Source organism: Botrytis porri (assembly GCF_014898465.1).
Source record: "Botrytis porri strain MUCL 3234 chromosome Unknown BPOR_012, whole genome shotgun sequence".
In the NCBI taxonomy this organism is placed as follows: Eukaryota; Fungi; Ascomycota; class Leotiomycetes; order Helotiales; family Sclerotiniaceae; genus Botrytis; species Botrytis porri.
This window is the reverse complement of record NW_024066086.1, coordinates 938,484-958,511: the sequence shown is the minus strand read 5'-3', so window position 1 is coordinate 958,511 and position 20,028 is coordinate 938,484. Positions and strand designations below refer to the sequence as shown.

Genomic DNA, 20,028 nt, shown 5'->3' with positions numbered 1-20,028 from the left:
TAAGAAAGAAGGTGAATCATTAGTTTATAATGTACTACAGCTTACAGCTACTTATATATTGAAAGACAACCATTTTAGAAATCAAATTCAATTACATTATAATAAGGATACTATAGTTATATGTATATATAAGATAATAAAAGCAGAATTTATAATAAAAAACAAGATCATATATTTTCATAGAAAAGTATACATTCCAAATCAAATAACCAAGGAATTTATAACAAAACAATATAAATTGCTAGTATACAAATATTAAGGAATTACAAGAATGTTTATAAGAATATAGAAAATCAATTACTTTTTACAAATAAAATAATAATTAAAGAAATTGTTGGAAACTGTAATATCTACATACAAAACAAGTTATTATAGTATATTCTATATAATCAACTCCAAATTTTAAATATACCTTTTCAATTATAGAAGTTCATTATATAGGATTTTATAATCAAACTATCATTTTTAAAAAATTCTATTATAAGAATTGAATACAATATAATACTTAATATAATAAACAAACTAATAAAATTTATATATATAATATTATTCAAGGAAATATAAGATATTGAGTAATTAGTATATATATTCCTTAGGATTATAGTAAATATATATAAAGTATTAAATAAGATAATCTCGAATTAAGATAAGCTCTTTACCTCGAAATTCTGAACTACCTTATTAGTACTTATAAGTATTAAAAGAAAACTATTGATATTTTTTTATTTATAAATAAATATTTAAACAAAAAGGATTAATTAGATAATGAAAGTATATCTTAAATACTATATAAATTATTAACAAGATAATTGAATAGAGCTATTACTTATGGTATAATTTATATATAATATATTAGAAACAAAAATTATGAAAATCATCTTAATATAAGCTAATTTTGATTTTAATCTACAAGCATATAAAATCCTAATATTATAAAAGGTTAATGTTAAATCAGCAATAATACAAGTCGAACAATTGAAAGATTTGTAAGAATAGTTCGCTCTTGATTTAAGATTTATATTATTCAGAATAATAATGTACTATAATACGAAATATAATATAGAATCTATATTTAAAAAAAGGAATAAAGTTTATTTACTATAACGAAATATTAAAATCAAGAGACCAAGTAATAAACTCGATTATAGAAAACTAGAACCATTTAAGATTAATAAGGTAATAGGAATGATTAATTATCGATTGAAATTATTAAATATAATAAATATCCACTCAGTATTCCATATATCCTTACTCAAACCAACACCACCAAAAATACCGAATATGCCATTCATAGAAATCAAACCAATCAACCTCAACACCATATATGATATTAAAACAATACTAGATTGTAAATACGTTAAAAACAAAATCAAGTATTTAATCAAATAATTGGACTACTTATATTCAGAAAACATATAGGAATTCAAAAAGAATCTCAATTGTTCTGAGAAGTTATAGGCATTCCATCTGAAGTACTCACATCTGCCAACAAAGCTTTAAGCTTAGTGTCAAACAATGGAAACAATAAAGAATTAAAGAAGTCAAAGGAAAAAGAATCATTAGGAATAAGTATAATTATAGTATTTACCTTTTCCTTTTTTATATATTTCTTTTCTAATCTTTTCTTTTCTTTCAAAACGTTAAGCTTTTTTAGTGTATAAACATTACAATAAATTATTTCTTTATTCACTTTTATAGGAAAGCCTGTTATTTATATAAACAAAGGATCTTAGCTATAGCCTCTTCCTCTTCTTAATAAAGACGCTCTTATTAACAATCTAGAAACTCATAAATCGATATAATTTCAGGATTAGAGATATAATAACCTTTTTTATTACGGATATACTCAGTACAATGTTTTAATTCAAAGATATTAATTAAGCAATAATAGTTAGAAATAATATATAATAAATAAGAATCTTATTCAATATTAAAATATTCAACTCAATAAGCTAAGGAAATAATAAAGTATATAAAGATTGATAATACTAATGGTATATTGTAAGAATAAAACAAACACTCTTTAAAATAATATATTAATGTAAGGAATCCTGCTATATAGACACTTGAAATAAGCGTTAGTTTAGAAAGGGGATAGTGTTATGTGTTACGGGAGCTGCCTCTAGGGTCACGTGGAAGTGTCTAGAGATCTCTCGAGGTGGTTTAGACTAGACTTCAAGTAGGAATTCAATAAGGTTGGTAACTGGTTGCAATTCTCGTAACTATAGTAATGAAACTAATGATTGTTCTTGAGCACGAAGCTCTACATTATAATGAAACTCATTCCTTTATATAGACCTTCCTGCTCTACGAAACCCATGGTTCTGTTCTACTTGGATCCCTTGGATCCTAAGCTCCAAAGGCTCCTGGCTCCTTGGATCCTAAGCTCCAAAGGCTCCAACGTCCTGTCACATGACACTCGTCACGTGATCCACTGTTTACCCGTCGTAACATTATGAAGGTACCCGCACTGTAACATAAATTATAAAGTAAATCTAAGGCCTTAGTATTAGGACCTATGAAAACAGTACTGTAGGGACAATCGGCTAAAGAGCACAGATTAGATAAGCGATAGCATCATTATTAGTCACGGGATGGACATCATGTGATCAGAAAACCGACTTATCGAAATCAGCTTTATAATAATCGACTTGTTGATTTATAGAATACAAAGGTCTATCTATATAAGGGAATGGGTTTCATTATAATATAGAGCTTTATGCTCAAAAACAATTATTAATTTCATTACTATAGTTACAAGAATTGCAACCAGTTATAACCTTATTAAATTCCTACTTAAAGCCTAGTCTAAACCATTTCGAGAGAATTCTAGACACTTCCACATAACCCTAGAGGCAGCTCCCGTAACAACGGGCTTTATGATGAATATAATATATCCTGGAATAATAATAATTAGTACTGAACGAAATAGTAGAAGTAAGGTAATACAACCAAGCAATAGAGAATGGGCTATAGCAATCATATATGACAATGGGGAGGGTGAAACTATACCCTCATTTCTAGTAGTTCAAGGATAGGTTTATCTTTTCAATTAATATACTAAAACTAATTTTCTTATGGATTAGACTATTAAATCTATATTTAATGGATGGATAAATAATGAAACAGGTTTAGAATAATTGAAACACTTTAATAAGCATATTAAGAATCAAAGAAAGAGCAGGTATCGAATATTAATACTAAATAGGTATAAAAATCATAAATCAAAAGTTTTTTAAACATATTACAAAGAAAACAATATTATATACTTAAGTTTACCATTACATTCAAGTCATTTAATTTAATTATTTGATATAAACTATTTTAACAATCTGAAATATTTATATAATAATCAAATTGATAAATTTATTAAGATACATATTAATTATATTTCAAAGATTGAATTCTTTATAGCTTTTAAAGTTGTGTATAAAGAATCAATTATTTCTCAGAATATGAAATTAAAATTTCAAAGAACAGATTTAATTCCATTTAATTTTAAAACTATATTCTCGAAATTAGATATTTAAATTTATACATCTACCCCCCCCTCTTTTAATCTAAATTAATGAATCTCTTAAACCCCTTACAACCCAATTAAAGCTCTTTCTTAATTAACATTAATTAAATCTTAAATAACTTGTTATTAATCAAGCTTCCCTATATTTATATTCGAGATTGTATTAACTCTAACTAAAGGTATAAAGAAATTAGCTTATGAAAATACACTTTTAAATACAAAGATTTATATATTTTAAATAATAAATAAGGTATTAAGTAAATATTGATATACAAAAAAAACTTAATTATGTTAAGGGGGAGTATTTACTAGATAAAAGGCTTTTAATATATTATTTCAATAAGAAATTGATATTCAGATTCAATATAACAAATATCAAAAAGGAAGGAATTCTAATAGAGAAGTATTTTTTAATTAATATTATAGTAAATATGAAAAGACTGGATATAATACAAGAATTTGTCAAAATGATATAATAGATCCTAAATTATTAGAATCTTTATAGTTTCAATCAATTGATTTTATTATTATTGAATAAAATAGTTTTGAATAAGTGAATTGAGATAAAAGTAACCTATTCACTAATATAACCCACTCACTAATAAAACATGTTAGTATGATTTATTAAAACTTAGGCATATTCACATTCTCAATCCACCAAAATAATCATAATCTAATTCTCAAATATTCAGAGCTACTTTACCCATCTCGTCAATTTCACAACTAAGACTCATTGATAATCTTTTCCATCTCCTCCACCTCCTTAACCACCATTGTCAAATTATCGTAACCATCTTTTGTGATCAGAATATTATCTTCAATTCTTACACCTATTTTATTCATTAGTTTTCTTCATTAAAACACGGAAGACAGGAATCAAAAAGAAGAGAAAAAAGAAAAACATACCTCCAACTTCCCAGTACTTCTCCAAAACATCCGAGTTGATAAATTGAGCATGTGCCGGATCTTTAAGATATGGTTCGATGATGAAGCGACAGAAATAAATCTACGATGTTCGTATTAGCTATAAACCTCGGAAGAATAGACAGGGAAAAGGGAGACGAGTGAGAAGAAAAAAAAAAGAACAAAACATACACCCGGTTCAACAGTAACCACACTTCCCTCTGGCAAATTTCCCCTAACTCTCAAATATCTAAACAATCTATCCTTATCCTCATAATTTGGATGTCCACCAGTATCATGCGTGTCCATTCCGAGATAATGGCCCAATCCATGCGGGAAAAACGCTACACTCGTTCTTGCTTTTAGAATCTCTTCTTTATCACCTTTCAGAATTCCTAGAGAGAGAAGTCCTTTGATTGCGACTTTGTGAGCAAGGAGATGTACTTCATCCCAGGAAACGCCGGCTTTGAGTATGGAAATACATTGCGATTGCATGGAGAGTACAATATCGTAGATGGAGCGAGATTCGGGTGTGAAGTGACCGTTGATAGGAAAGGTCCTTGTCTATCAGGGTGATCAGTATATCTTTCAAAAACCCATGAGAAACCTCAATACAAAGTAAATACAGGATATTGGGGGAAAAAATCTTACAATATCCGAAGCATAACATTGATACTCTGCTCCAGCATCCAAAAGCAAATTCAATTTCCCTTCCAACTCTTCTGAATTCTTCATATAATGTAGTGTAGCAGCCGCGGTTCCACTAGCCACAATACTATGATAAGCTTGTTCTCTCGCTCCATTCGCAATGCTTTCTTTAATAAAAAGCGCCTCTAATTCCCTCTCATTCTTTGCATGTTTTACTGCTTTCAAAACCGCCGTGTGTCCCACTCTTGAAATCTCATTCGCCTTTCTCATTAACGCAACTTCGTATGCTGATTTGCGCACACGAGCTTCTTCAATAGCTTCCTTCAGGAGCGTGAAATCTTTCTGGGGAAATTCGAGGAAAGTTATGTGAGTCGAAATCTGGGGTGCGATAGCCCAGACTTTGGTTTGGTTTGGGAGGGCCAATTGCGCATTTATGGTATCGGTCGTGAGGACTTCGTCGACGTCATAACGGGCGAGTGCTTCTTCAGGAGAAAGAGGAAGACCAGTCCAGATGACTGATTCCGGATCGATTGGAGGGATGAAAAGGGTACTTTTATCTTTTGCGATGTCATAGGTAAAGTAAGCGTCAGGGAGATCGCAGCCGGTGAGATAGTAGAAGAAGCGTCGTTGTCTGGAAATGGAATTGTTAGCTTGAGCTGTGTATGATTAAGAACATCTTTAATATATGCCACATTCAATATTGAACATTTCTCCCAACACCGTACCTGAAAGGAGCAGCCTCATCATTATCCTCAATCATAACCGTCTTCTGCGCCTCCAAATACAAGAGTCCCTCCGCCTCCGGCTCCTTCCTCTTAATATATTCCACGACCTTCCTGACATGTTCTTTCGCCGGGTATTTCCCCTTCAAAATCGTATCGGTAGATGAAGCCATGCTGCGATGAATAATCCTCGGGTTAATTCTTGTCTGAGATCTATCACCGGTAATTCGAGCTGTATCCAAACCGTATTTTCTCTGGCTTTGAGATATAATTCTCGATTGGATTGGTATAGAGGATATCGTTTGAGAAGTACTAGCTCTGGAAGAATAAAATTGTACCTGTGCTACACACGCTATTCTTTGTCGTCTATTCGGACAACGTGGTGTGAATCGCGGGGTATTTGACAAGCGGAACATGGCCATGGCCGTTTCTAAGCGTTGCTGATGAAAATCGCCAGCTTGCCTCGGTGAGGGGCTAACGGTTGGGCTAAATTTTAGAATTTTATATTTGACCTTGTTACGTTACTAGGGAGCTATCAATTTTAAGCTTGGCAGTTTTAGTCTATCTTCTCATACATCGATACTAAAAATCCTTAGGAGTTTACGCATGTGAAGAGCTCGGGAGAATGCATGTGAATAGGAGTAAAAGTCGAATTAGACTATTGTATGTATTCCGGATATCATTAAATTCTGGATCTCCAATCATCCAATATCGGTATTTCAAACACATTGACAGTGTACCTGCTGCTAGAAATGAAACTACACTATCAAATTATCGAACAATCCTATTGCCCATTCACACGACTTGGAGCAATGTATATCATCCAACAACCGTGATCCAAGCCGCGCCCATCATCAAACGCTTCCAATGCTGCCTCTCATATCCATGTTGTAGCGCCCGATCATCTCAACTGTGTTCTCTATGGTAACGAGGCCAAAGCGTATATGCAATCTGCTTCAGTTTCTTCATCCGTGACCTGTTCCTTGCCATGCCTTGCTCATCTCTCATATTCAGGAGTCATATTCGTCTTGACTCGGCCACTTCCCTACTTTCCAATATCACCTGTATCATATTTAGACTATGCCTTACGTACACCTAAGCGTCCGCCGTTACTTCTAACACTGTCTCTTGTGCAGCCATACCCGGTCTACCCTTGTTTAAGAGTGACATTCTCGGGACAAAATTCACTCCTCCCTGTAAAGACGATAATTCCTTTAGACTTATCGCGTGCTGTAAGAGAGCTTCTTTACTCGTCTTAAATTCGAAATTAGTAAGGAAACAAAAATTGATTTCTAATCTCGAAAGCTCTTGTTCACTGACTCCGCCGACTTTTGAGAAGCGTGCATGAGGATAGCTTTGGTCCTCGAGTGCTTTCATAGCCACGCGTAACCCAGCTAATATGAGTCGATGTGAGTTTCGCCTTGTTACAGGTATGACTCGTTCATCGACCGCCACCCTGTGTATGTAGGAACTTGTTGCAAGATAGACAGCTGTTGACATTGGACAAAATGTGTGTATTCGCATCAGATAGTCTTCCAAAGAGATCGGAGGAGGATGCTTCGAATAAAATTTTCGTGTGATGGCACTGTGTTGAACATTCAAAGGCTCAGCATTCTCTCCAACGATAATATATGGTTCTGCGGGCACAATGTGCTGTGTTTCCAGAGGTTTCGGACGAAGATTTACCCCATCTATAACATCAGATCCAGGAGCTCGTTGTCGAAAACCTGCTAAATTTGTCCATGAACCAGACCGTCGTATATTTTCTTTCTCTGCCTGCATTCCTCTCATATTCGGCATCGTCGTTTCGGTTGACGCTGGCATGGGAGGAATGTCTCCCGTAAATTGAACTAGAGCTTCGATACCAGCACATAACAATTTAAGTGCTGTTATCGGCGAAAGTGTAAATATATCGATGCTACTGGGAGACGGTGGTGAAACCCCACGATCATTTGCACAGTGGCTAACCGTCAGACCTGCATCGGATGAAGGATTTGGTGGTGGTGGTAGTTCGTGGTCAGTATGGTCATCTGAACCATGGTTCGAATTTACGAAAGCCGTCGAGTCGGATCCATCTGTAGGTAAAGGAGACATGGTTCCGGATTTATTGTCTGTGAACTAAACCTCTGTGTCCGACAGTAAAAAGACTAAAGCTTTCGATTTTGGTTATCTCTCTCCAGCAAATATCCAAATGAACGTGGATGATGAGATCAAGAATCAAGAAGACGCCGGGGCCAGGGAGGCTTAATGGATGCTTGGAAGAGCTCCAAGAAGCGCATGTTCTCGGTGACAGACGATATGCAAAATTTGTTGTTGGAAGGCGAGATTGGGTTGTGTATGGAGGAATTGATGGTCTTATATTTGAGTGGAGTGGGAGTGGATTCAGGTTATAGTTTTTAGTTTTTAGTTTATAGTTTATAGGGTTTTGGGGGAATTTCCCTCGGCGCTAATAAGAGAAATGAAGAGAGGTGCAAAGGGTATGAGTACAGCAGAGGAATGGGTAGGTATAGAAAGTGACAAGGAAGGTTACACAAGCATGTGTGTGCATTGTGCGGACCACATCAACTGATCGATGCCCTTGTCTTTCCTTGGATCGTGTTTTGGATTGAATGAAAATGAGTAGCATGGGATTATGCTTCAACAGTCGGTAGCATCCGTAACATCAGCAGCATTCAGCCTGATTGTGGTACATACGGAGAGTGCTGCATTCACTGCCTAAGAGCAGAGTACCCGAAGAGAAAAGTTGCTCCTCTCAAAGTCTCAACAAGTACATGCGTCCACCAATCCGTAAGCTGGTTGATAGTGACTGGTGACTGGTGACTAGTGACTAGAGACTAGAGACTAGATATCGACAGAGGAGAACTAATTGAAACAAGCCGACGCTTAGAGACTTTAGCATCAAGCGGCCACTCCACCGAGTCCACTACCCACTGATAAGAACCAGGAGGTCGGACGGGACAAGAAGAAAAGAGGGAAAAGAAACTACAAGAAGCACGTGGATCAACACCAGGGTAAAAGAACCTCGGGGAAGACCAAATCTAGGTAAGGTGGTTTATTTGCAGAATCAGATGCAGTACATACGGAGTCTAATGAATTCCAGATCAATCACTTCCAACTTCCAACTTCCAACTTTACTTCAACCAATAATCACATCTCGCATCAATTCATCTCGGGATCTTGAATAAAAAATACCACCGTGTCGTGGAGATGGTCAGATATCTACTCGTACCGAGCATATTATTTCATAAGGGGTTTATGAGGCTAGAGCCACGATAATGGCTCGATACGAATCCCTAATCACCCTTACTAAATCTGGATGAATGGAAAGACCACGAGACTCTCAGAATTTGACATTGGGACATTATTCAGTTACAGAATGACAAATAGAGTAAAGTACGATATTCAGAATGATGGCTTAAGCGCACCCGTCAGGTAATCGTAGCAAGGAGGCTTATTAGATTGACTTGTTAATTTATGAGCTAGATACCTAGATAGCAGATACCTAGATCCCCAGATACTCTTCTTAATTTAGTTTACCTCTTCCTGAAATTGGCTCGTATTGGGCTTGTTGCATTTGGGACATAGCATTCTATGGATGTTGTATCCGACTATGTAAACATTGGCAAGCATTTCCCCGCATCGCATCTAGACGTTCCTATTAGACCCTCCGCGCTGGGATTAATATCGGAATCACCTCTCCGCTATCCCCTGAGATTATACCAATATGCAGATCTCTTGCAGACAGTGCTTAACGACCCTGGCGCACAGTACCAAGTGATGGCTTGACTGGGTAAATTCTTCATTCGTTGGGTATACACGGCATTCATTTAAACTAAAACCTCGAATACCAATTCGAGTGTACGCCAAACTCCTTTTCACATGTTCATTTGATGCCATATTTATACATCATTCATCGCCTTTCCAATGATTTAATCCTTCCATCTAGCCAAGAATTTTGCCATGTCATCTGTAGGCATTGATGCAGCCGCAAGCTTTCATGTGTTAGCCGCGTCAAGTTTGGATTGTTGGGTTTGTGTATTGAAACTTACCGTATTAGCATGACTTGCAAAGGAAGCTGTTTGAGCTTGAGTCAACGTTGTATAAATGGTTGCTGGGTCTAGATGCGCGGTGGCTAGAGAAACAGACGATGTTGGATATTGAGGTTCTGTGTTCGTGGCCGTTATTGCGGTACCAGGCATCCGACCCATTGGAGCATATCTTGTAAGACCAGTTTGTGATTGGTATGGGATTCCATAAACGCCCTCGTTCGCAGTTCCTGATGATGATGCGACTGCCGTGTCTGCCACATTATTAACAGTTGCCGGTCCATCGGTGCCAGTAATTGTGTACGTGGCTCCAAAACTCCCTGTCATACCACTAATTGAGAATCTTTTCGAATATACTGTAACAGTCCCTGACGCTGTGGTTGCTATCATTCTCATAAAGCTGCATCACCATCAGCATCAAGTCTTCTTGAACTTTAGCTTCATAAACTTACTAGGCATTGGTCACCGATGACCCGCTGGCCGCTGGTACAGTGACACTGGTTGAAAGAGTTGACCCCAATGTTGCGGAAGCAGTTACGGCGTATATCACTTTGAGATCCGCACCGCTATTAGATCCTGCGCAGACATCTAGTTGATAGGTGGTAACATCAGCTATCGCTGGAGCATCTCCGTTATCTGCCCACGTAACAGTAAATGGAGTTGCAGCTGTTTCTACCGCTGCGGCTGCGGGTGCTGAGAATGTTGGATATGCAATTGCGAACGGAGCATATGCCAGAAGGACTATAGCTTGGGAGAAGCGCATGATGGATGTTGTTCGTTCGCGCTGGCAGATTGGATCTCGGTGATGACTATTGGTCTTGGTATGATTTGTGTTTGGCAGGGCGAGTTTATGATTTTTTTTTTATCGAGTCGTACGTGGTTAGAATTGATTGATAAATTTGGAGGTTCCAAATATATTCGAGATTCCAAACACAGAAAGAGATGGCGGAAATGTAACTTTGAACTTTTGGCCTTAGGCGATGAAGGGGTTTGCATCTCAACGTTCACGGTGTTTGAAGTTCTATATTTAGCATGTGAAAGCTTCTCCAGGCTCTGGACCATTGGACCAAGATTTAATAATAAATATGCAATGCGATCTGGAGTGATATTATCAAGTAAACGCCATTTCTACGATTTCACTATGATTTCCCTATGCTGCTTCCTACGTTCTATGAAATAAAATACTTGTATGCCATTTCTTCAAGGTTATGTCAAATCGTGATAAAAAGAGGTTTCATCTTGTACGAAGCAACTTCGAATATCAGACAATCATCAATGTCCGGTTTGAGCCTGATGAGGTAACCTGGAAACCTCAGGTTATACTTCGGTCTCCACGGCTACTTGCGGTCAAATTTTGCCACGAATTTTACCTCCCTAGTATGGAGCCTTATCGCTTATCCAGAGACCAGAGACCCCTCCCCTTCACTAATAAAACTCGAAGGGTAACAACTCAATGAAGAATTTCATGGTCAAGCTTTTACTCAAACATTTTATAGCAAATTCTTCTTCCACATTGCGACATTAATCACCAATACTAATAAAGGAGAAAGTCGTTTACCTTTTCTCTCTCATCAACATCTTTCCCTCTTTTCCATCCATCTCGTTTCTATTCGGAAACATCTTCAAATCGTTAAAATCTCAGCTCAAACATCTAGATCCGTCATCAACATGGCATCCATTACTAGTCCTGTGCGGGCTCCAGTCCTTGCAATGAGTGCTTCCGAGCTGATTGGAAATACTCCTTTGGTACGATTAAATAAGATCCCACAGAGTTTGGGAATCGAAGCCGAAGTTTATGCCAAGGTCGAACTCTTCAACGCTGGTGGAAGTATCAAGGATCGTATTGCCCTTCGCATGATCGAGGAGGCGGAAAAGTCTGGAAGAATAAAGCCTGGAGATACTCTCATTGAGCCAACCAGTGGAAACACGTAAGTTGTTCCATACCACTTTGGCATCAACCTCTAATCATTTTCTAGCGGTATTGGTCTCGCTCTTGTTGGAGCTATCAAAGGTTACAAGACAATCATTACACTTCCCGAAAAGATGTCACCCGAAAAGGTCGCTGTCCTTCGAGCGCTTGGAGCCACTATTATTCGTACCCCAACTCAAGCAGCTTGGGATGCCCCCGAGTCCCACATCGGAGTGGCAAGACGGTTGTTGAAAGAGATTCCAAACTCTCACATCCTCGATCAATATGCCAACGAGAACAACCCCAACGCACATGAATTCGGAACTGCAGAAGAAATCTGGAAGCAGACTGATGGGAAGGTTACTGCTGTTGTTGCAGGAGCTGGTACAGGTGGAACCATCACTGGATTATCTAAAGGCTTAAAGAAACACAACAAAGATGTCAAAATCATTGCAGCAGATCCCCACGGATCCATACTTGCAGTTCCAGAAACCCTGAATCAAGAACACGCCAACGAATCATACAAGGTTGAGGGAATTGGTTATGATTTCATTCCTGATGTTTTGGACAGAGATTCTGTCGATGTGTGGTACAAGACAGATGATCGTGAATCATTCGCCTACGCACGTAGATTGATTGCCGAAGAAGGACTTTTAGTAGGAGGTAGCAGTGGTAGTGCTATTGCAGCTATGGTAAAGGGAGTCCGTGATTTGGGACTTGGTAAAGGAGATACCGTGGTAGTCATCCTACCAGATAGTATTAGAAGTTACCTCAGCAAGTTTGCCGATGACGACTGGTTGGCCGCCAACGACCTCCTTCCTCCTACCCCAGAGTCTTCCTTGCCAGCATCCCCAGTTGTCAAAGCTCAATCCAAGAAAGATCCATACTCTGGAGCGACTCTTCGATCCCTTCGCCTCAAACCAGTCACATCCGTCCTCGCAAACTCCTCTTGTTCTGAAGCCGTCGAAACCATGCGTGAAAAGGGTTTCGATCAACTCCCTGTCCTCGCTCCAAAGGGCGATAAACTCGTCGGTCTTGTCACCCTTGGAAATCTTCTCAGCTGGATTAGTCGCGGTCGTGCCACTGGAAAAAGCCCAGTCTCAGATGTCATGTTCGATTTCTCCCACATCCCTGAAGTTATCACCGATCCCAAGGATATCAGTCATCTTTCTTCGCCTCCTAAGAGCAACGGCATCGAAACAACAAAGGATGGCAAGAAGCAAACTACTCCAAAGCGCAAATTCGTAGAAATCACACTCGATACACCTCTTTCCGCCTTGAGCAAGTTTTTCGAGTGGAACAGTGCCGCAATTGTTACCGAGGAGGGAAGCGAGGTCGATGGATTGTCGAAGCCAGTCGCAGTTGTCACAAAGGTTGATTTGTTGAGCTGGATGGTTAAGCAAACTCAGGTTTAAGGGACCAGGTGCATCGTTTCGGGGTTGGAAACGGCGTTTTGGAGCAGTGTTGCATGCATACACTGTGGTGGTGTTTTTTGGGTTTCAACACCTATTGGGATGGTACAGGGCTCTGCATTTACAGTGGGACATTGGAGAAATGAGTTATTAAAACAAAAGACATAGATATGGTAGTCAGAAGGTGTAGAGCTTCTTAAGAAAAGATACCCGCTTCATCAGCAAACACAAACTCTCCATATCATACCAGTCGTGAAATGATCACCATTCACTTGTGAGAAGGATTTAGAAGCGTTTGAAACGTCATAATTTGTTTAATTATACAATTTACAATTCGTTCATTGTCTCTGACAGCTCTAAAGCCTAGACACACGCGCTCGAACGAACAAACTCATCTATAAACCTAAAAAGCCCAACGACTTTTTGACCAAACCATTGCGTAAGTATTATGGCCAATCTGGTTTGGTCTGAATATATGCCATAATAAATGACAAGTGATCTCCGCCCAGCCTCAGTATGCATCATTTTTCTGTCAAGCAAAAAAAAAAAAACGAGAAGCGTGTAAGCAATTACCCTCAACGCCATGCATCCGTCCCATCTACCACTCCAGACTGGAGGTTTGAAAATAGCTCAAATACCCACCCCTATTGCATGCCTATCTATTCTTGGTCTGCTGATCCAATCATGTATGCAGGCATTGTTATGTAATTTAAGAATCCACATCTCATCCCTTCCCATTCCCTTCCCAGCCCCTTTTTCTAGAGCTTAAGCGATCAAACGTCTTCAAACTCCATGTCCTCTTCACTCTCCTCTTCGTCTTTTATAGCCGGAGCTGTGGGAGCAGGCTCTTCGATTCTAACTCTCTTTGTTGGTCTATCCTCATTCGGTGTATTAGGTCCTGTTACCGGACTTCCTCTACCTGTGCTAGTTCCACTTGCTGAAACACTTTCATTTCGTGAATGCTTTAATACACCGCTGAGACCACTACCACTCGTTACACTAGGCTTGGTTTCTGTACCTCCGACCGAGCTAGCTGGAGTGGCGGCACCAGATGTGGTGCCATTTGGAATGACGTCTTCGAAACCTTCTTCTTCTTCGTCATCGGTTTCATATTCTTCGTCGGCCTCTTGTTCTAGTTCCTTGGCTTGTGCAGCCTTTAGTTGCGCAAAATAATCATCGATTTCAGCTCCTTCGCCAATACCTTCGGTTTCAGGTTTGATATATTTCTTATTGGCGTCAACTGCAGGACCAACAGAGGTTGTAGGTTGGCTGCCAAACTTGACCTGCTCTCCAGTGATAGTACTGTGAGTGAAATGCTGAGGTAAAGCGTTTTGCGCCGCTGTCTTTTCTTTGCGAGCTTGTTCAGCAGCGATATCTGCAGCTGTAGGTCCTTCCCCATTCGTCAAAGTAACTGAGATAGATGTTGGTCCAGTATTATCCAGACCACGAACAGCAGTTGGTCGCTCCGAAGAGAGAGCGACGGGTGCAGTTTCACTGCCGGGATTAGCTTCATCTCGAACTACTTTACGAGCTGTTGAAAGAGCTTGTTCAAAGGTGTTTGCAGGGATGACCACCTTGTCGATTTTTGGGAGTAAGTCGGTGATGAATTTAAACTGTGCATTTAGTTTCGATGACTGTTCATGTCCACCACGGTTATTGTCAGGATCGTGTACCAGAAGGTAGTCGCATTTGTGACATAAAAAGCCCTCATAACTTCTCTTGTCCAAAACCTCGAACGTGGTCCATTCTGATTTGCATCGAGGGCAAAAGTATTCCTTTCTCTCATCATCTGGCACAGTATTTCCTTGAACAGCCTTGTCTATCTGGTAGACTCTCCATTTGATCGCATCGATTGTTGCACGATAATCGATAAAATAGTAGGTTCGATTAATTGGTCGTTGTTGGCCTTCTTTGATCTCTGGGCGGGAATGCCTACAGAATCCAGTTAGCAAAAACGAAAAATACAGAATATAATATCTGCCATACACTGCCAGAAATCGATCCTCCTTTAACTTTCCACAAAGCTTATGAAGCTCCTTTGTGTTTATGCTCATCAGGTATGCCAAATCATCATCGCGCAAGCTATAAAATGTCAGCTTTCATTTTCCAAACTCCCAGAACCACCCATAGAAATGCATACGCGGAGTGAATGACGAGCGCATCAATCACAAGGATGTGTTTTGTGTCATAAAATGAGCGCATACAAGAGCGCACCAACATCTGGGCGAGATCCATATTTGCGAATGGATAATCAAAAGATTGGAGATAGAAGATTGAGATCTATGTCTGGTATTTGGAAAGAAGGGATGCGGGGCCCTGAGTGTCTCTGAATGTCTCGAAAGTCGGTAGAATAAGTTTTCGAAAGATGGACTTTGCAGAGTGGTTAGAGAGAGAATCGAAAAAAAGACAATGAGATATTTTAATAAATGGTGTCTAGGATGCCCATGATGGTTTTGTATCCTCAAGACAATAAAGTAGAAGATATGAACAGGATGAGTTGAACCGTTTTGTGTCTGTCGTTGAGGGTAATGGGTCGTGTACGGTCCTGGATGTCGTACACCTGGATGTCCTGGATGTCCTGGATGTATTGCTCACGATGGCGGGCGAGTCGATTGAATAAAAAATTGATATGATTGTTCTTTGCAGGAGATAAAGTGAATGGATATTGATTGCTTCAATTGGCAAGGCTGAGTGAGATGAGACCTAGAGCTGCAGTAAGGTTAGTGTGGTGGGTTTTTTTTATATAATTATGTCAGCTACCACTTAACCATATCAAGTTGCAGGGTTTAATTGTTGAAAGATGAACAATTATTGGCCGAAGCTCAGACCAAGGCACTAAAAACTATTGGGAGAAATATTCATGGACGACCACATTGAATCTCTGCTTTATCAGGCGGTTTTATTTTCAACTTCACGTATGTGATCTATGCGAATTTTTCAATTGGTGAAAAATACGTTCGCATACATCTCCGAAGTTCGAATAACTACGTCAATCATGGAGGCGAATGCACAATCCGGAGGTCAACGAGGTGGAGGAGGTGGAGGAGGACGAGGGCGGGGTCGGGGAGGTTTTGGCAGAGGCGGCAGAGGAAATTCTAGAGGCGGTTCCAGAGGAGGAAGAAAGCTAGAGATGGGTCGCAAAGAATATCAGTCAGTTGCGATTGTGAATCTCCTAATTGATTCTCTCTAACTTTATTTAGTCGACAAGAACCAAAGAGAGATCGAAACGACGACGACCAAGCCTCGAAACGCAGAAAGACGGTACACAATGGAGAATCAGAGCCAACAGCATTTAGCACCGAGTTCACCAAGGAGGAAATCGAAAGTGAAGTGCGAAAACCAAAACACAAAGTCGCCGTCATGATTGGCTATGCAGGAACAGGATACAAAGGCTTGCAAATTAATACCCAGGAGAAGACGATTGAGGGTGATATGTTCAAGGCTTTTGTTGCCGCCGGTGCGATTTCGAAAGCTAATGCAAATGATCCTAAAAAGTCGACCTTGATTCGATGCGCGCGAACCGACAAAGGCGTCCATGCAGCCGGCAACGTTCTCTCCTTGAAACTCATCATCGAAGATCCAAAAGTTGTTGAAAATATCAATTCCCATTTACCAGATCAAATTCGAGTCTGGGGTATCGAAAGAACTACTGGATCTTTCAATTGCTACCAAATGTGCGATTCGCGGTGGTACGAATACTTGATTCCAACCTACTCATTCATCCCACCTCATCCTAAGAGTTTCCTCGGAAAGCAGTTGCTTCAGGCCGCTGAGAAGGAAGGCGTTTTGGAGAATTATAACAAACTTCAAGAAGATGCTGCATCTTTTTGGACCGACGCCGAGAAGGAATTTGTTCAACCTATTCTGGATAATTTGGACCCCCAATTAGCAGCGGATGTTATGGAAGCTATTCATGCTGCTGAGGAATCCAATGAGCCAATTGGAAAGAACATCAAGAAGAATAGATCAGAAGCTAAGGAGGACTCTGAAATTCAGGAAGAAGTCAATGAACAGACTCAAGAAGACCCTGCAACAAAGACTGAAGCGGAAACTGGTGACGGTTCAGTACTTCCAGAACCCGTAGCAGTTGAAATTGCAGGAGAGGCGAAGACGGAGGACTCAGAAGCCATGCAAGGCGTCGAAACTACTGAAGAACCAAAAGCAGAAGACGAAACTAATCAAGATCAGGGAGTTAAGCTAGAAGCAGATGGTGTTCAAGAAATATCGAAATCGCTCCTCACACCCCTGGAGAAGGCTGTCAAAGAAGTAAAAGCAGCCTACATCAAAGCCAAGAAGGCATATCGCATACATGAATCTCGTAGAGAGCGGGTACAAGAAGCACTCAACCAATATGTCGGCACTCATAACTATCACAACTATACCATCCTCAAAAACTTCAAAGATGCCTCTTCTAAACGACACATCAAATCTTTCAAGATTGGAGCCCAACCTATCATCATTCACGATACAGAATGGCTTTCACTGAAAGTTCATGGTCAATCATTCATGATGCATCAAATTCGAAAAATGGTAGCCATGGCAGCATTAGTGGTTCGATGCGCTTCGCCAATGGAGCTCATTAAGGAAACTTATACTGCTGCTAAGATTAGTATTCCAAAAGCCCCAAGTTTGGGTTTACTATTAGAAGCTCCAGTTTTCCACAATTATAATGAGAAAATTGCAAAGGATTTCGATAGGGAAAAGATAGACTTTGAGAAGTATAGAGAGAAAATGGATGAGTTTAAGCAGAGAGAGATCTATGATAGAATTTTCAGAGTGGAGAATGCTGAAAATCAGTAAGTCTACCATCCTTCAAAATATGAAGAGCAAACTAACAAAATGATAGATTTCATACATTCTTCCATCATTTAGATCATCATCGAAGTGATTACTTCTTATGGCTAACAGCGTCAGGCATTTCTGCTGGAAGACAACGTGGTGCAGGAAAGGACGTCCTAGATGCTAGTGATGATGAGGCTGACGTCAATGATGAGGAAGGTTGATTGTTATTTGGGTTTTAGTAGAGATGAGTAAAAATTGCAGTGGATACCTCTTAAGGTTATAAAAGCTACAGGCATTGGACGCAGATCTATTACAGACCGCATGGTGCAAATTGTACAACAGGAGACAGAACAAAATAATTCTAGCTAATCTGCAGAATCTGGAATTGAATCACAATACATTACAAAAAGCAAGCTTGACTTGCTCACACACACAGAGGACTCTTGGTTTCATCTATCTCATTTGATTCTATTTCACTAACTGATTCGTATCTTCACATCATTCATTTCTTCATTCATAGTGTTGTTTTATCCCACGTATCTTCCCTCTCAAAATCGCTCCAATGACCCAATTCTCAACACTATAAACATGATTTGTCAGATATTGCCAAATTCACCTGTCATCCGTTGTCCTCTCACATCTATGCGCCGAGACTCGCAACTGGCCTTCCTCACCAAATCAAAAACAACCACTCCATACCCATATCGCCCCCTGTACTTTGTAGTATCGAAAGCTGCACTACCATCCCATCCATTCTATATCGAAACACGAAGAACAAAGCCCCGTATCAATCTCTCTAAAGACCTGCAGTCGCTTTCCCTTAGATAATCCTGTGATCTTCACACATCATATTTTATCATCTCCTCTCTCTCGTACGTATCCGTATCGATCGTCTGTCTCAAATCTCAAATCTTAAGTCCTCCTAATAAACAACTGTTCGAATTGATCTTTACACTAAATTATCGATAAAAAATTAGTATTCATTCCTCTATTTCCAGAAGTACATCCATCCCTATACCCAACTCTTTCCTCACATCAAAAGCAGATAGATCTCAAACAAAATCGAAAGCAAAACCAAAAAAAGAAGAAAAGAATAATAAAAAACAGAAATAAAAGACTCACATTCCTCCCACACCACACCCTCCTCGGTAACTTCACTACCCGTCTCATAACCACATATTCCCCTTCTCTATCTTCTTCTCTCTGCACATCCATTCCCAATTCGTGTCTCTTTTCCATAATTTCAATTTCCATACCGTCGAAATTTTCCCTCTGGTTCATCCTCGTTTTTCCATTCATATCCATATTCACACTCGCATCCAAACTCATATCCGCACCCCCAAACCTCCCCATCGACCTCCTCTCCATCGGAAAATCTCTCCTCTTCTCCTGGGAATTCAAAATTTTACTTGCTTTCTTCTTCAATTTTTTCGGACCTTCTTTTCCCTCTTTCTCTTTCCCATCTTTCTCCTCCCTCAAAACATCCCTCAGCGCCTTCAAATTCTCTCCCCTCTCCTTAAGCACAGGATCATAAACCAAAAAATGCACAACCACCCTCCGTACTCCCCGCGGTATAACCATAATTTGCATGCGTGTTCCCTCAAGAAGTGGAGGATTATTCTCGGGGGTTTCGATAAATCCTTTGCGGAGGATTTGAGGGGGGAGAAGAACGCTGCGCGGAAGGTAGTGGAAGGAGGGGGGGGAGAGTGTGTAAAGGACTTCGAGGGGGTCGTGCGGGTTGTTTGCGTAGGTGGGGGTGTGGTTGTGGTTAGGGATGGATGAGAGACGATGGGTGGAGAGACGGCTGGGGGAGGGGAATGAGTTGGAGGGCTGGAGAGGGAGAGGGAGAGGTAAGGTGTAGGGAGAGAGAAAATTTGAGGAGGAGAGTGTGGAGGTTTGTGTGGAGGGTTACAAGATTGGAATGGGAGGAGGCGGAGGCTGCCATTTTTGTAGGTGGAGTTGGAGTCTCGTGGAGTGTATTCGTAGTGTAGATGTGATGTTAATGTAGTTTGTAAGATCTTCGATAGATCGTTGGGTTTGGTTCGTTTGATGTGAAAACTTGCGATAAGTGCCACTTTTACTGTGA

General features: G+C 39.6%; 7 protein-coding genes across 7 annotated transcripts; 2 read left to right on the top strand and 5 right to left on the bottom strand.

Annotated features, from left to right (window-relative positions):
* Positions 1-3,982: 3,982 nt before the first annotated feature.
* On the bottom strand, positions 3,983-6,215 carry EAF01_008828 (uncharacterized protein; the record flags this gene model as incomplete). The annotated part of the gene is made up of 5 exons (XM_038917084.1): positions 3,983-4,350; positions 4,427-4,526; positions 4,616-4,987; positions 5,075-5,702; positions 5,797-6,215. 5 exons carry the CDS (start codon positions 6,213-6,215, stop codon positions 4,244-4,246), a joined length of 1,626 nt encoding a protein of 541 aa, XP_038767478.1. The 3' UTR covers positions 3,983-4,243.
* Positions 6,216-6,888: 673 nt separating this feature from the next.
* EAF01_008827 (uncharacterized protein) lies at positions 6,889-7,887 on the bottom strand (the record flags this gene model as incomplete). The annotated part of the gene is made up of 1 exon (XM_038917083.1): positions 6,889-7,887. One exon carries the CDS (start codon positions 7,885-7,887, stop codon positions 6,889-6,891), a length of 999 nt encoding a protein of 332 aa, XP_038767477.1.
* A 1,117-nt stretch (positions 7,888-9,004) lies between these two features.
* Positions 9,005-10,807, bottom strand: EAF01_008826 (uncharacterized protein). Its single transcript, XM_038917082.1, has 3 exons — positions 10,292-10,807; positions 9,843-10,239; positions 9,005-9,785 (listed from the first exon to the last, which is right to left on the bottom strand). Exons 1-3 carry the CDS (start codon positions 10,600-10,602, stop codon positions 9,723-9,725), a joined length of 771 nt encoding a protein of 256 aa, XP_038767476.1. The 5' UTR covers positions 10,603-10,807; the 3' UTR covers positions 9,005-9,722.
* Positions 10,808-11,216: 409 nt separating this feature from the next.
* EAF01_008825 (uncharacterized protein) lies at positions 11,217-13,443 on the top strand. Its single transcript, XM_038917081.1, has 2 exons — positions 11,217-11,767; positions 11,816-13,443. The coding sequence occupies exons 1-2, from the start codon at positions 11,508-11,510 to the stop codon at positions 13,161-13,163; spliced, it is 1,608 nt and encodes a 535-aa protein (XP_038767475.1). The 5' UTR covers positions 11,217-11,507; the 3' UTR covers positions 13,164-13,443.
* Positions 13,444-13,459: 16 nt separating this feature from the next.
* EAF01_008824 (uncharacterized protein) lies at positions 13,460-15,851 on the bottom strand. The gene is made up of 3 exons (XM_038917080.1): positions 15,301-15,851; positions 15,147-15,242; positions 13,460-15,092 (listed from the first exon to the last, which is right to left on the bottom strand). The coding sequence occupies exons 1-3, from the start codon at positions 15,393-15,395 to the stop codon at positions 13,934-13,936; spliced, it is 1,350 nt and encodes a 449-aa protein (XP_038767474.1). The 5' UTR covers positions 15,396-15,851; the 3' UTR covers positions 13,460-13,933.
* A 304-nt stretch (positions 15,852-16,155) lies between these two features.
* On the top strand, positions 16,156-18,163 carry EAF01_008823 (uncharacterized protein; the record flags this gene model as incomplete). The annotated part of the gene is made up of 3 exons (XM_038917079.1): positions 16,156-16,310; positions 16,361-17,956; positions 18,007-18,163. 3 exons carry the CDS (start codon positions 16,156-16,158, stop codon positions 18,161-18,163), a joined length of 1,908 nt encoding a protein of 635 aa, XP_038767473.1.
* A 691-nt stretch (positions 18,164-18,854) lies between these two features.
* EAF01_008822 (uncharacterized protein) lies at positions 18,855-19,887 on the bottom strand (the record flags this gene model as incomplete). Its single annotated transcript, XM_038917078.1, has 3 exons — positions 18,855-18,896; positions 19,065-19,772; positions 19,855-19,887. The coding sequence occupies 3 exons, from the start codon at positions 19,885-19,887 to the stop codon at positions 18,855-18,857; spliced, it is 783 nt and encodes a 260-aa protein (XP_038767472.1).
* Positions 19,888-20,028: the final 141 nt, after the last annotated feature.